General features: G+C 41.6%; 1 protein-coding gene across 2 annotated transcripts in view; it reads right to left on the bottom strand.

Moving 5' to 3' along the window:
* Positions 1-14,641, bottom strand: part of LOC117348599 (mucin-3A-like) — a 39,231-nt gene extending 24,590 nt beyond the window's left edge. The window contains exons 1-3 of one of the 2 annotated variants that reach the window (XM_033920904.1): positions 14,585-14,641; positions 13,127-13,201; positions 1,044-6,910 (exon numbers count right to left, since the gene is read on the bottom strand). In XM_033920904.1, the coding sequence (XP_033776795.1) occupies positions 1,044-6,896 (5,853 nt within the window). In that variant the 5' untranslated portion in view covers positions 6,897-6,910; positions 13,127-13,201; positions 14,585-14,641. The remainder of the gene's footprint in view (positions 1-1,043; positions 6,911-13,126; positions 13,202-14,584) is intronic. The other variant, XM_033920905.1, reaches the window with a different exon arrangement.
* Positions 14,642-15,594: the final 953 nt, after the last annotated feature.

The following is a 15,594-nucleotide window of genomic DNA, read 5'->3' as shown; positions in this document are numbered from 1 at the left end:
CCACCACCAAACTACATTACATTAGAGATTTCTATTCTGCCATTACCTTAAGGTTCAAGGCGGATTACAAAAGAGTTATAAACGATGGGTTACCATGGAAGATCATTTGTCATTTCTAGAGAAGGTAAAGAGTAGATCAAGTAGTTTCTGTGTGGCGGGAAGAGGGAGGGAGGAAGGTATGTTAGGACTGATTCAGAAATTTCTTGAAGAGTATAGTTTTGATTTCTTTTCTGAACATCTCTTAGTCTGGGGTAGATTGGAGATCTGGTTATCTAGTTTTGCTGCTTGAGTGGGTAGGAGGCCATCGTATAGTTTTTTCCATTTAACTTCTTTGATTGGGGGAGGGGGGAATGGGGTGTGTGTTTTTCTATGTCCGACTGAGGTAATTTGGATGAGGTGGTTGTTCGGGTAGGTTGGGCTGTCTCCATTTAAGGTTTTAAATAGCATACAGTAGAATTTAAATAGTATTCTTTCTTGGTTTGGTAGCCAGTGTGAGTTGATGTATGCTTCTGTAATATGGTCGTGTTTCCTCAATGAATAGAGGAGCCTCAGAGCTGTATTTTGGATTGTTTGTAGTTTAGTCATTGTAGCAGGGCAGGGGATGTAGAGGATGTTGCAGTAATCTAGTAGATCTAGGATTAGGGATTGTACTATAAACTGGAATTGTGTTCTTTCAAAGAATACATATACTGTAGTGTTGCATACATCCAATACACGCTAGCATCATAAACCTCCAGGACCCATGACCCATGACCCAAGGAACAGAGCCCCACCCATAGATACCCATTATTTCACACTGTTCAGAAAGATATACTGTATATATCCAGTGATATAAATGTATCAAGCATTTGGATCTGCCACCTACTATAAACTATCTCTTTATAACTGATGTTAATTAGTAGCCAATACTTTGATTCTACTTCATGAAAAAAAAATCACAGAAAACCTAATTTGTCTTGGAACGCCTTGTCAGTAGAATGGAAAGAAGCTAGAGGTTATGAGGTTAAGAGGAAAAGATGTCCCATTTTCTAAATTATACTTACAGTTAATATTACTTCATGCTCCAGTTTCTTGTAAGTAGCAGCAGATTTATTTTGAAGGTCCTCTGTGAATGGAATACCAGCAAGACAGAATCTGAGTGGTAATGTACCCAACATAACAGCAAGCTCATCTATGGTAGGTTCACTCTTAGTAGGCATTTCAAATAGGGGAACATCTGACCCCAGCACCAGCGATTCCAGCAATGTTGGGTCAGTTTTAGCCATTGATGCCATCCATTCAGAAGTCTCAGAGGTCTGTGATCCAATTGTAGTAAAGTTCAAAGTAGTCTTTGGTTCTCTAACCAGCAAAGGGTCAAGTCCTGGTAGTGATGTTGTTAACTTTGTACTAAGGAGAGAATCCTTTAAAGATGCCAACTCTGTAACAAGGGGATTTGTTATAGCTACAGATGACATGCTATGTGCCTCATTTTTTGAAGACGTTTGTCTTGTTCTAAAGTGAACCACTGCAGATGTTGTCAACAGGGACACTGGTATTGTAGTGAAGGAACGGGTCATTGTAGAAGTTAGCGATTCCGATACCCTACTTCCAAGATGCTTTGTAGGCAGAGACAAAGACAATGAAGATGGTGTAACATTTTGAATAGTTCCAGTGGATAAACTGGAAAGATTTTGTGAGGTTGAACTTGAAAGATGTTCAAGTTTGAGTGACAAAGGTGAAATTTTATTACTATGACCTAGGTGGAGTTTATAAGTTGAAACATTTTGAAAATCGGATCTTGTTGCAGTGGTATTGGACAGCAAGGCAGCTACACTGCTCTCTGTTTCGGTAGACAAAGAATAAAGTAGTGCACTATAATTTGACAGCCCTATTGTTGCTTTTAGTGGAATATGAGAGGTAGCAGTATGGTGTCGATAGTCAACTGTGCCAGTAGACCTGGCTCTACCAGTAAGCGATTTCTTAGCTCCAAGTAATGCTAAAGTCATTCTGGTATTTGGATTCTGTGTTACTACACTAGAGTGACTTGTAGATAGTTTGATTCGAGGGAACTGCATTGGACTGGTGACATCTAACAATACCACTGAGGTATTTATCCATTGAGGAGCTTGGGATACAGCAGTTGTGTTGTAATTATATACTGTAGCAGTACAATTGTGCTGAAGAGGCACTGTGTAGGGTTGCAAACTGGGAGACACACTGGAACTGGTGTGGAGACTATTTGCCATTGTACTCTTTTTAAGTGGTAAGATATAAGGTACACCTTTCTTTGATGTTTTATTCACAACTAAATTTGTAGGGCTCAACTTATTTGCAGTAATGGAAAACATACTTTTATTTATTCCAGTTGGAACATTTGTGGTCTTCATTAATGAAGTCTCCAATCTACTGGGCATGTTTGAAGCAGTAGTCACATTAAGCTGAAGGGTAGAGAGATATGAAGACTCTTCAGAAGTAGCATTTTGATTAGCTGTTTGAATTGGAATGTTCATGCTGCTTTCTGCAACTCTTGAGTCCATAAAAGAGTTTGTAACAGATTTGGAGCCAGTAGTCACAGCTGTCATCTCTCCATCTCTCATAGAAGAGATGAAAACGTCAAGATCCAGGGTAGTGTGCTGCATGTTGGTATGTGTGGAAGTGCTAGTGGAAACACTGGAAGAGTTGGATTTTGCAGTCTCAGATCTATCAATTAATATTGAAGGTGATATAGAAGGATCATGCTTCAATACATAAGATGAATCAACATCAAGATGTGCTCTCCTTTCAGTTATTCCGATAGAGGAGGCAGCAGCTTGTGCAATAGGAGGAACTGTTTGCTTTTTGACTAACGTAAAGTTAGTGAATGCCTCTGTTCCCAGGATACCTCTCTGGGTTAGAGCATTCTCAGATACTGTTATGTCAATGTGATTACTAGCTTCTGTACCAGTAGGTTGTAAAGGATCAGGCATATCAAACATAGTAAATTCTTCAGCCATGTCAAATCTCTTTGGAACATCAGGAAGTACGGAGATAGACTGTGATGAATTTAACACTTTTGATGTTGATGTCAGCCAGTCATTTGATTTAGTTGACCAAGATGCATCTTCAGTATGGAATAGGAAGAGATCTGAAGAACTCTTTGAAGAAGTAGCTATGCGTGGTGTTGCAACATCAGAATTCCTGGTAGAATCAGTATTTTCAATTTCCTGAGATGACAAACTAGATGGCATTTTGTCTTCTCTACTCAGTTCAACCTGGACTTCAGGGTCAAAAGTTTGCTTGCTAGCATTTACCATCATGCTGGATCCCAACACGTTTTTCATTGTTTTGTAATAGGTAGTAGAAACAGATGGTCTAGTTACCAGACCAAGAGGAGTGCTTTTTAAAAAAGGTGGAGCAGCCTTAATGTCACTTATGGACAGAGTGACTCTTGGCCAGTCCCTACTGCTATCATTCAGATTAGATGTCCATTCAGATTGTATTTTAGCAGGGCCTGGTGTGCTGCTAGTAGAACCTGTAGCCACAGTACTAAATGAGTGTACCAATTCATTACCAGAAATGACAGGGGCTACAGATGTACAGGTAAAACAGCTGGGAAGTACAAGACTGTCATTTTTCATATGAGCTGGTTCTGTTAAGTAAGTATTTGAATATCCTTTTGGCAAAGTCCTTTTTGAACGATTAGCTCTTATAGTTGTAACACCAGAGTTAAGATCTGGTAACAGATTTATTGCAGAATGATTTGACTCCGTCATTCCACGGAATGGAGTAAAAGACCAGGCAACAACATCTGGCTGAATCATTCTAGAAGTGCTATGCGATACATTAGCAGACAGTCTACTAGCTTTGGTAGCCAATACGGTAGACTGGTTTAGAGAGAACACAGAAAGAGCAGCCTTTTCTACAGAGGTGAGCCCAGATGGAGGCATTATACCGAAACTCGAAAAGGTACCAACTGAGGCACCTATTGAAGTGTTCAAGTTGCTTAGTAAGCTGGTTTGAAGATTCATGTTCATTGTAGGATAGGTAGAATCTGGAATAGTCTTACTAGTTTTAGACTCCCTTATTAGTGGCTTAGTTACAACAGCAGTGAAGAATGACTCCAAGTTATTCCTGTGTGTTGTCTGGGAGGTTTTTAAGGTAGCACCTGGAAAAGAAATATTAAGCAGTGGTTGTAGATGAAATTCAAACTCTGGCAAACTAGTACTGGAACCATTGGACACCAACTTGAAGAATGGTAAAGTTACTGTAACTAGAAGTTTAGACGTCAAACTAGAAGGTGATACTGTAGTGTTACGTTGTTCAGATGTGACATTGGATTGTGCCCCTAGGTGTGTTGGGACAGACTGCTTTACCACATGACAAGGAGAACTGGAAATATTTGTACTAGGTACTGATGTGGTCTTTTGGGTTGACGAGATTAATTCTGACTTAGCTTGATATAGAGAGGTAAATGTCTCAAACGAAGAAGAATTGGGAGGAGCCAAAACATTAGTTGAGTTGCTGCTTATAAGAGTAGATGAAAAATTCAAAGTGGGGAAAGCTACATTTCCAATATGGTCTGTAGAGACAGGACTGAAGATATTTGAAATAGTACTCTCTTCATTTTGTTCTGTGTTAGACTCCATGGAAAAATGTTCAGGAGTAACTGGGGAAAGTGCCACAAAACTTACAGGACTATAATCCTTTAGTATATTGGTTTGATGGCTAGAAGATGCTGTAGTAGGTTTAACATACATTTCTGTAGAAGTGATATTATCAAACCTATCAGCAAATGTTAATCTGGAAAAATCTGTGTGACTTCTTAGAGAACCTGCTATGACCAAAGTGTCACGTGTTGGCCATATGGGAAGACTGGTGACAGATGGGGATTTTTCCTGCCAAGGTTCTAAATATCTACCTTCCAACAGCACCTTTTCACTTGTGGGCCTCAGTGGAACAGTAGGATGATTTACTTCTAAATCAAGACCAATATTCAGAGCTTCATGAGGTGAGTGGGTAACAGCATCCCTATCTGACATTACTCCAAAAGTGGAGTACATGGAACTTGTAGAAAAATATGGAAAAGTTGCATCTCCTACAGGAAGAGGCATTTCAGTAGTTGACATAACATTGGTTCCCAACTTGACATCTATTGCAAACTGAGCAGAGCTCGCCAATCTCATTAAGTTTTCTGTACTAGTAATAGTTTGATTAGGAAATTTATATATAGGCATTATAAACCCAGGCTTGTCAGTGGTTACTGACCCAGAAGATCCCATTCTGAAAGTATCTGTTCTTCTCAAAGCCAGTAAGCCTACTGTATGAGGAGAGAGACTAACCTTGTGCTCTGTATTCATAAAGGGAAACTGGGATATTAAGTTACCACTTCTAGTGTCAGATTGATGTGAAACATTTGATGTAATCCAATGCCGAGTCGCATCTGAAACAGACTGTGTTTTGAAAACTAAGTCAGCAATGCTTGGAACACTTGAGGGCTTCATTAACCCTGAAGATATATTGCCCTCAGGAAGGGTCATATTTAAGCGATCCTTTAAGTCTAAGTCAGTAGTATTTCTAGAGCCCGAGGGGAAAAGCTTAGACACTATGAAGTCATAACCAGCAACCTTGACTCCTTTTAAGGAAACTGTGGTACTTGCAAACCTAACCTTTTCCACAGGAGACGCACTCAAGCTGTGCATTATTGCAGTTGATCCGATACTGGATGGCACGTTTAGTCTTTCAGCTCTTATGAAGGGGACAGGTTTTAACAGCACCTTAGTTTTGCGTGTATGACGCATACTAGATCTAGAGTCAGTAGGGCTACTTAAACCAAGTGATTTATCAGTTGTGGTGGAAGAAACTAGATATGCTAATTCAGCGCTCTCTTTTCCAGAGATTGTCGAGTTTGCCGTTTTATCTAATAGAGGTGTTGGAAGATAACTGGAAATGTGTTCAGTAACAGAAGGTACAACTTCATCTTTTTTAGCTATCAATTTTGCTATTGGCAAGTGGGTAGTTGCAGGCAGATTTATGCGCCCAAAAAACGGAACAAAGGGGCGTGCTAAGCCTCCCATCCATGGGTTGGATTTCAAATCATTGGCAGCATTCAGAATCTTGGCATCACTAGAGACCACAACCTTACTCTCATCTTCATGGGCCCTTGACTCTCCATGCAGTACCTTCTTTCCCCCCAAAAGAGAAGCAACCCATTGTTCCAAGGCAATCTGCCAAGCTTTTTTTTCTGTTGTAGATATTTTTGAAGAAAATGAATGCACTTTTTTGGACTGGAAAGTTTTTGGCAAATCAGTAATTGCTTCCAATTTTCTAGTTTCCCTTCTTAATCGGTGCTGTCTCATCTTTAAGTCATGCGTTTCAATGGCCTCATTGGATGAGGAAAAGGGAGTGGACATCTGACCAGTGACATACGAACCTGAGCTCAATACCCAGCTGTTATCTTTTGTATCTAAGGATAGAGAGCTTGTGTTCAGAATACCACTAGCAGCCATAAAAACTGCCTTATTTGAACTATTTTGCTGCAGTAATCTCTGTCTCCATACGATATAGTCCAGAAAAGCTAGTTTTGATTTGGGCAATGTTTCACATGCATAACTCTGACAAGGTTCTGGAGCCGATTGGAAATGTGGAGAAGAGAATGTTGACGTACTGCTATGAGCCTGCCAAGCTTGAAAAGAAGATTTTGGAGGTCTTTGTGCAGGTACCCCCATGTTATGTGCATAGGTTCTGGTAAAGGTAACAAGACAGATAACCATGGCCAAGCAGCATCGTAATGGTGTCATCATACAAGCTATAGCAAAAGGCGATATGGATCTCGTCTTCTTTGATGTCCCCTTGTACCTCTTCCAGGTTGTTGCTGAAGCTTCATCGAAGGTATCCATATTTTTTAAAGGTCCTCTCTCACTGGTCACCGCAGAATCCATCTTGATCGACTCTGCTGTGAAAGAAAGAGATTCAAGTTAAAGTTCTAGGAATGAAAGTGGGCTAGACAATATTGAAGTTATAGTAAATTCTGCTCAAGTACTATGCCGATGTCATCTAAATGGAAGCCTGCCAACCAGTCCAGATGCCAGTTTATGCTACACTGCCAACAGATTGACATCACTGCAGTAAAGGAATGGTAAAGACAAAGCACTTTATCAGCATGTAAAAGAAAATGAAGACCGCCCCCCCCCCCCCCCCCGTTCCCCAAAAATGAATACAATTCAAATAAGGTTTACGTAGTAGCTCCTTTAAACCATTTCAAATGGTCCCTTCCCTGGTGAAAATATATAGGCAAGCAACTTCACTTGTCATATCCTGGAATCAAGACCCCTGACCCCCCCCCCCCCACCCAGAAACTGTAACTGCAGCCCAGTTACAATTATTTTAATACAAAATCTGACAAAGCTATACAAGTACCCCCACAAGGTTACTCAGATTCACGATGCCTCCTGAACGGGAAATACTCGAGCTAATAAATGAGACAGGCAAAATGTCTATTGCTAACCGACAGAATGGTTAATACAGGGCAGGAGAGTCTGCTTAAACTATTCTGTGGGTGGTTAAGCAGCAGGCATTTGTTATCTGCACTTTCATTTTTGTGTTTTAAGAATCCTCCTTAGGGGAAAGGAAATGGGGGGACTTGTATACCACCTTTGCTGATGTGGCATTTCAAAAGCCGACATTCAAAGAGGTGGACATTGGAGGATTACGTGACTTGCCCAGGGTCACATGGAGCAGCACTGGGATTTGATCTCACAACCTCTGGGTACAGAAGCAGCAGCTCTACCAGAGAGTCACAGCCCTTCCTAATGGGAATGAATAAGGGCTAGATTCACTAAGCTCACCAATCGTGTCCCGACCAGTTTGCGAGCATTTCCCCGATCCCAACCCGATTCACTGGCCGATCAGCCTCCAACTCGATCATGCAAATGAGGGGAAATGGCATGCAAAGTAGGAAGGCAGTGATTCACTAAACTGACGGAACACCGATTGGGCTGGTCGATCCAAAAAGAAGCGACTGCTGAGGACCAGTCGCTCACGTCCTTTCCGACTGTCCTGCTCTCTGCTGCCCTGAAATCCCAGCCCTTGTGCAAAGTGCCCTGCTCTGCCGCCCCCGCCTCTCTGTGAGCCCGTGGGTTTAAAGCAGGGCTGTACTACGGCATGTTCCATTTCAGTCTGGCCGCTTTCTATGCTCAGTGCTTATGCTTTCAGTATTGGTGCTCCATAGTATTGCAGCCACCCCTCCCCCCTTCGTTTTTGACCTTGAAGACCAAATGCATGTGCGGATCACGTCTAGAGCCAACCAGGATGGTCTGCGTGTGCGCGGCGATCACTCTGCAGCGATCCATGGGATGTGCATCCGATCGGATAATTTGCATGGGGACTCTTTAGTGAATCAGTCATCCGGCCACGATCGCCCACGGATCAAATCGGTGAGTTTAATGAATCTAGGCCCCCAAGTCATCAAAAGACCTCACTGCTCACAAGAAACCTCTTACACATCCAGGGTGGGGGGAGGGAAATGTATTTTGAAAATTAAAATTACTTATTTATAATAATGTAATCACATATGTCTTATTTAATTAATAATTGGGAGGAGGGTGAGTGAAAAAGATTCTATTATATATTATTTGTGTAATAATGCATTTTATGCAGTATTTTATGTTCAATCAATTGTATTGTACTGTCAAAGTTTGAAAATCAATAAAGATTAACCCCCCCCCAAAAAAAAACAAACCCCTTACTACTACAAATCATTCCTATAGCACTACTAGAAGAACACAGTGCTCATTACATAAGTGCAATGACTTCCTCACAATCCAAGGTGATTTATTTTGAACCTGGGGCAATGGAGGTTCAGGTGATGTGCCCAGGGTCACAAGGAGCTACAGTGGGAATTGAACCCAGTTTCAAGTTTATTAAAGTTTTGATTTGAACGCAATATCAAGTAATTTCAATGCGTATAACAATAATTTTTTTTTTTTGGGGGGGGACAAATAAAAACCATTTAAAACAATAAACGTACAATCTTATCCACAATTATTTAAAGATACATAAGGAATACAAGGATAAACTACATTTCTTTAAAATTAAAAAAAAAACCACAAAAAGAAAAACATTTAGGGAAGAACATCAGGATTGCAGCTCACTGCACTAACCATTAGCCTACTACTTTAGCATGGCATAGGTTTTTACTTAGGTTCTCCTTCTGGGGCTCTTGAAGAACCCAACATTAAGTGAAAAGAGAAGCAAGCCTTTATTCCACAATCCCAACAAGAAGAGAACCCTGCTTCTGCAGAAGACTATGCCCTTCCCTCTACCCTTAAGAGGAAGGAATCAAATCCTTTCCTCCCAACCTTCCCAGCACTGGGAAGACAACCTTTGAGAATATCCACTATGTTGGGGAGCCTCAGCCTCCTCAGAGCACCAAGGTGTCTCCAAGCTATGGACAACTCCTCCCTCTCAGGACCATTGCAGCTTAAGAGACCCAAAAACAACATATCAAATCAATTTCTAGACTATATAACCAGAAAGTTTCATGCGGTTCACAAAAGATTAAGTATTCATCAACATTACAAAATTGAAAACCAAGAAGATTAAGAACTCAACATCAGAAAATGAGGAGGGGGGTATCAACCCAACTTGATGGATCTGAGAAGCACTAAGAATGTCTTGCAGAGGTGCTCCCCACCCCAGTCCCACTACCTTTGCTTTGTCTGTCTTTCATAATTCTGTGGAATACATAAGCCAGGTCTGCTAGGTCCATCAGCCTTTTCAACTTAGGGATAAGGAGAAAAACAAACAGCTGAAGACCACAGGCCATCTTAAGACAATGCACCAATGGGAATGGCCATCTGCTATGATAGCAGGGGTTAATTACTCCCCCCCCCTTCCCATTCCATGCTCTTCCTGTTTGGGAAGGCCATTCCACTTCCCCTGCAGGGGTTCCAAGCCTACCATCAAAAGGCAGTATTAAGAGCAATGGCTGTGTGGCAGGCACTTCAAGTCACATAGCACCAGATAGCTTTCTTCATCTCTTCAGTGAGCTTTGTGACTAACCCTAGCTGATGCTAGAAATAAGTTGGTCCTCCACCACACCACCCACAATTTCCCCTTTAAAAAAGCTTTATTAGCTACTGTTCTGTACAAAAATTGAAAGCAAAAAAAAGAAGAAAGAAGATTGAAATCCCAAGATTCCCCTATCAGGAAGGGCCTCTTGTCCCAGGTCCCTACAGGGCAAGAATATTATGGATACTGTTGCCTTTGTTACTAATCATCTGATGGAGATGTAGTAAACGTGCCTTGTGTGTACCACTCCTTTGTTACAATATCATTTATAAACTTTGTTCTGTCGACAGCTGCTGGCAGGTGGTATAAATCCAAGCCTGAACTATATAGCAAGAAAAATGGAAATCTAGTTTAAAAAAACCCAAAGACAAAAAGCCCACCTTCAGGTCTTCTTACTGTAGAATAGCACCAGGATTTCCTACCATAAACAAATCTCAACTTGGGAAAATGCGATTATAAAATTGTATAAGGAGATCCATTCTCTGCGTTAGAGACAGCAATCCAAATTCAACTGACTAAAAGCCAACACTTATGTATTTAGATTTACAATGTTCATGCTCCACAAATACCAGGCACTGCAAGTTTAATAAATTTGGGACTTGACTAAAATATTGGTTTGTGAACGGAACCTTGCAAATGAGTACAGCTTAACAGGACAAGCTTACATAGTTTTAAAAATAAGGAATATAAGGTTAAACTGACGTTTTAAGGATCAAGTCACAAATGAAGCACAACAGACATCAAACTTTTCCGAAAAGAAATCAAAACTCTTCTATTCAAAAAACACCTTCCATCATTCTAACCTACACGCACACGCATATCCCTTCATAAACACCACCCCTATAGTATCCCCTAGGCAAATTCTTTAAACCTTCCCCAAAATCATACTCAGAAACCTAAAAATACAACCTCCACCCGGGATCAGCATATTGCTTCCCTTAACACTATGTAAGCAACCTCTCCATCTGTAACCAGAATATTCCGTCCCTCAACGTTATGTAATAATATTCCTAATTTGTATGTATTGCTATTGTTATGTAAACTTGTTATGTATATGTTATATACCTGATATGTAAACTCCCTGGAAATGTCCAGTTTTCACCCAATTTTATAATCCGCTTAGAACCGCAAGGCACAGGCGGAATAGAAATCTCTAATGTAATGTAATGTAATATTTCAAGTGTACACATCTCTCTAGGCAGCTTGAGATCTAAGCATAACAGATCATATGTGCAAAAAAAAGCTCACATGCTGCTTTTTAATAACATAAGCTATGAAGTTTCTCAAGGATCAAACTCCAAAGCACTTGAGCAGGGCTTCCCAAGTCTGTCCTGGGGCACCCCAAAGCCATCAGGTTTTTCAGGATATCTCCAAGTGGATGGTCCTGGAGGAAAAGGCCATAGTCTGTTATTGATAAAGACATGGGGGAAACCACTGCTTGCCCTGGATCGGTAGCATGGAATGTTGCTACTCCTTGGGTTTTGGCCAGGTACTAGTGACCTGGATTGGCCACTGTGAGAACGGGCTACTGGGCTTGATGGACCATTGATCTGACCCTGTAAGGCTATTCTTATGTTACCATGAAAATTAATTTGGCTCTATGGTAGATATCCTGAAAACCTGACTGGCTGTGGGGTCCCCAGGACAGATTTGGGAATCCTTGAGTATAAGGACACCTTGAAAAGTGAATTTACTATTTGCTTGACAGAACAAGAAAGATTAGCCACCTCAAATCAGAGAAGCAGCCGCGCATGCATTCTCTCCCTTCCTGGGCTGGGCTTATGGTTAAACTCATTCAATCCCAGGCTCAAGGAACAAGTACATAAAAGGCAGCTTTTTCATAAAAAAGTGTGAACTTCAGAGTTGAAAAGCATTAAACATGGAACTTCATAAAATCGGGAATATTCTGAGCTTCTGAAAATAAGAGCATGTTGTATGACTTACGTATGAACAATATCAGCAGCAAGTGGAACACCTGGAAGCAGGTAGCATACTACCTTCTGTTCTTACTTATATAAGGGAATACAGGCAGTCCCCAGGTTAAGAACGAGTTACGTTTTTAAAGCTGTTCTTAAGTCAGCTTTGTATGTAACTTAGAACTTGTAGATTTTAAGATTCTTGCGGCTTACCTCTACTCCTTACCAGTGTTCCCTCTAAGGTACAACAAAATACAAACACTACAGAAACCTGCCAAAGAAACTTGAGAAAGAAACCTACCTAGAGGCAGCATAAATCACAAGGTGCTAAGAGTGGCAACTCAATGACCCAAACAACTGTAAACATACGCTAAATAATGTGAATGCTATGAAATTTAATATAATTTAATTTAAGTGGAGTACCCTCAGTGTGATAGGGCAGCGAAGGGAGATATACTCTAGCGCTTCACATAACGAGACAGGGACCAACAAGCCCCTGCCCCCACACCATCATAGGGTACCTCCTTGTGTGTAATAAATCAAAAATAGTGAAAAATAAATCACCACCAATCAGTGAACACAAGTGAGGTCAATTAAGGAACCTCCCCAACCAGCTCCCACAATAGAAATCAAAAACTGACTTAGCTTAAGATGTTCTTGGAAAGTTGTCAAGACAGCAGCGACCCACAATAAAGCACCGCTGAATACCAAGTCCAACCAAGCCTGCTTTCGGGACACCAAAATTCCTTCTTCAGGAACCCATGATTGTAGCAAAAATTACTGAAGATAATCGAGCCGGCTGAGGGAGGGCGGAGCTAACAGAGAGGGGCGCACAGCATACACAACCACACACTGTTCTTAATGTGGCCAAGCATCATACCTAAATCTGCTACAGGAGAAGTGTAGGAGTCTATGCCCCACTAGAAAGGCTTCTCGGTGAAATCGGTGCAAGCCGCAACTGCGTTCTTAAGTACGAGTCTGACTTAAGTCGGGCAACTAACTCTGGGACTGCCTATAGTTTAGCTTTGCTTGATAAACCACCGTTTGGAAAAGCCATCACAGCTTTTTATAATATACAAGAGGGGCATCTGGGCGCGATCAGAAAGGAATAATGAGGAAGGAAACCCCTTCATGACGTGTTGACCCACCTCCCATACCAAGATACAAAGGCTTAAAAGACTTACCATGCCAGCTGAGAGAACAAGTCTCTTCCTTAGGATACTGCACACCCCTCAGCCTTTTCTGGAAGGGATAGTTACCTAGTACAAATAAAATTTGTGTTGGTAAAATAAGACAAGGAGCTCTTTGGCAGCAACCAATTCCAAGCTAAAATCTTCATGTTCTTGTTTCCAGTATTGTGAAAACAGCACTATGTGGCTCATTTCTGGCTTTCAAACCATGCAACTATGAACAGACATGCTTACAACTCATGGCCATTCATTGGTGGTATCCTGACAAATGACTGATTTAGGAGTGCCCTGAGCATTAGGATGAGAATCACCAGCTTGGGGGTGGGGGAGGGGAAGAACATACACTCCTATTTTCTACTGGAAAAAAAATTCAAGGGTGGCTATTGAAACAGGCCAATGGCTCTTATTTTAACAACCAAGTATGCTTGGAATTGTAGATGCTACATTTCCTCTTTTACAGCTGGTGTTAATGGCCCAGTTTTTTAAGTCTAAACCTAGTAGTTATTTTTAACTCACAGTAAAATCCTAAGGTCCGAGACAGCAAAAAAAAAAAAAAAAAAAAAAAAAAAAAACCAAAACAAAAACAAAAACAAGACAACAACTGGAATGCTGGCTGTGTATTTTATACTAAGCCGTAATACTAGAAAAGATAGAGTTATACCACTTTTTTGTGACGTTAAGAGAATACAGGAAAAGTGGTAAAGACTAGTTTCTGGCCTTTGGTAATATGTTGGAACCACCCACGAGTTTAACCCCCTAAAGACTTAGCAACAGGTCAGCCCTGTTGACCTCTGAACCAAACGTTTAGTTGTGTCACTTTTTGTCATTACAAGTCATTAGAAATAGGAGACGGCGCAAATATCTAAGGAGGATGTTATACCAACAATATTCGACGAGTTTAAGGGCCCGTTTTACAAAGCCGCGCTACCGGCTGCTGCGCGGTAATGGCCCCGAAGCCCATAGAGATCCAAAGGGCTTTGGGGGGCCGCTGCTAGCGCGGCTTTGTGAAACAGGCTGTAAGAGTCGCTCAACGTTAACGCAATGAACGCAACGTAGAAGTCATTCTTTCTTCAGATGCAGAATTGAACTCTCAGACAGACCAACTCTTCCCCCGCGGTTCATTTTCTTCTAACACCAAAGGATCACCCCCATCTTTCTCTAACTTAAACCTTCTTCCCCAAGGGGTTCCTCAGCTCGCACCCCCCCTTCTAAATTTCTTGCTGGTTTTCTCTCTTAATCCCCCTCCCCCATGCCTCAGGCTCTTGGAAGCTCAATATACCACTTGTCTACACCCCCCACCCCCATCCCTCTCCCTGGCTCGTCATATAGTTATCTTGCTACATCCCACCTCACGTCCTTTAGTCTTCGGCTCCCGCTACTATAGTCTATGGAAATTCTGCATCTCCCACCAGTAAAACCATATTATACACTCATGTACTAACACGCGATTACCTTAGCACTAATCCTCTAGGAATGGGAAAAAAAGAAGAATGAACTTAGGTGTGCTTCTCTTGTATGTTTTGATGGGGGGGAGGGGGGAGGGAGTTGGAAAGGGATTGGTCAGCTCCAGGTGTGGAGGGTGTCCTCGTTTGGACCCAATTAGCATCAAAAGCAGGTGAAACTACTCGATTCTAGCTCAGGGCTTTGGGCTATTGCTTTGCTTTTCCAAAAGAGGCTGGAAGGAAGAACATTTCTAAAAGTATGGTCCTAGACCAGACATGGGCAACTCCGGTCCTCCAGGGCTGGAATCCAATCGGGTTTTCAGGATTTCCTCGATGAATATGCATGAGATCTATTTGCATGCACAGCTTTCAATGCAAATTCGTTGGGGGAATCCTGAAGACCCGATTGGATTCCGGCCCTCGAGGACCAGAGTTGCCCATGTCTGGTCTGGAATGATTAGAAACAAGTCAAATGTCATTTTAATGGCAGGAGTGAAAGCTAATTTTCCATTCAATTAGTAACACTAGAGCAGGGGTAGGGAACTCCGGTCCTCGAGAGCCGTATTCCAGTCGGGTTTTCAGGATTTCCTCAATGAATATGCATGAGATCTATTTGCATGCACAGCTTTCAATGCATATTCGTTGGGGGAATCCTGAAGACCCGATTGGATTCTGGCCCTCGAGGACCAGAGTTGCCCATGTCTGGTCTAGAATGATTAGAAACAAGTCAAATGTCGTTTTAATGGCAGGAGTGAAAGCTAATTTTCCATTCAATTAGTAACATTAGAGCAGGGGTAGGGAACTCCGGTCCTCGAGAGCCATATTCCAGTCGGGTTTTCAGGATTTCCTCAATGAATATGAATGAGATCTATTTGCTTGCACTGCTTTCAATGCGTATTCATTGGGGAAATGCTGAAAACCCGACTGGAACACAGCTCTCGAGGACCGGAGTTCCCTACCCCTGCACTAGAGTGTAAAATGATTCCGGAGCTACCGAGTTCTAGGAGGAAAAGCTTAGGC

The sequence above is a fragment of the Geotrypetes seraphini genome, chromosome 14 (assembly GCF_902459505.1).
Source record: "Geotrypetes seraphini chromosome 14, aGeoSer1.1, whole genome shotgun sequence".
Lineage (NCBI taxonomy): Eukaryota > Metazoa > Chordata > Amphibia > Gymnophiona > Dermophiidae > Geotrypetes > Geotrypetes seraphini.
The sequence above is the reverse complement of the archived record's forward strand: the minus strand, read 5'-3'. Positions and strand labels throughout refer to the sequence as shown.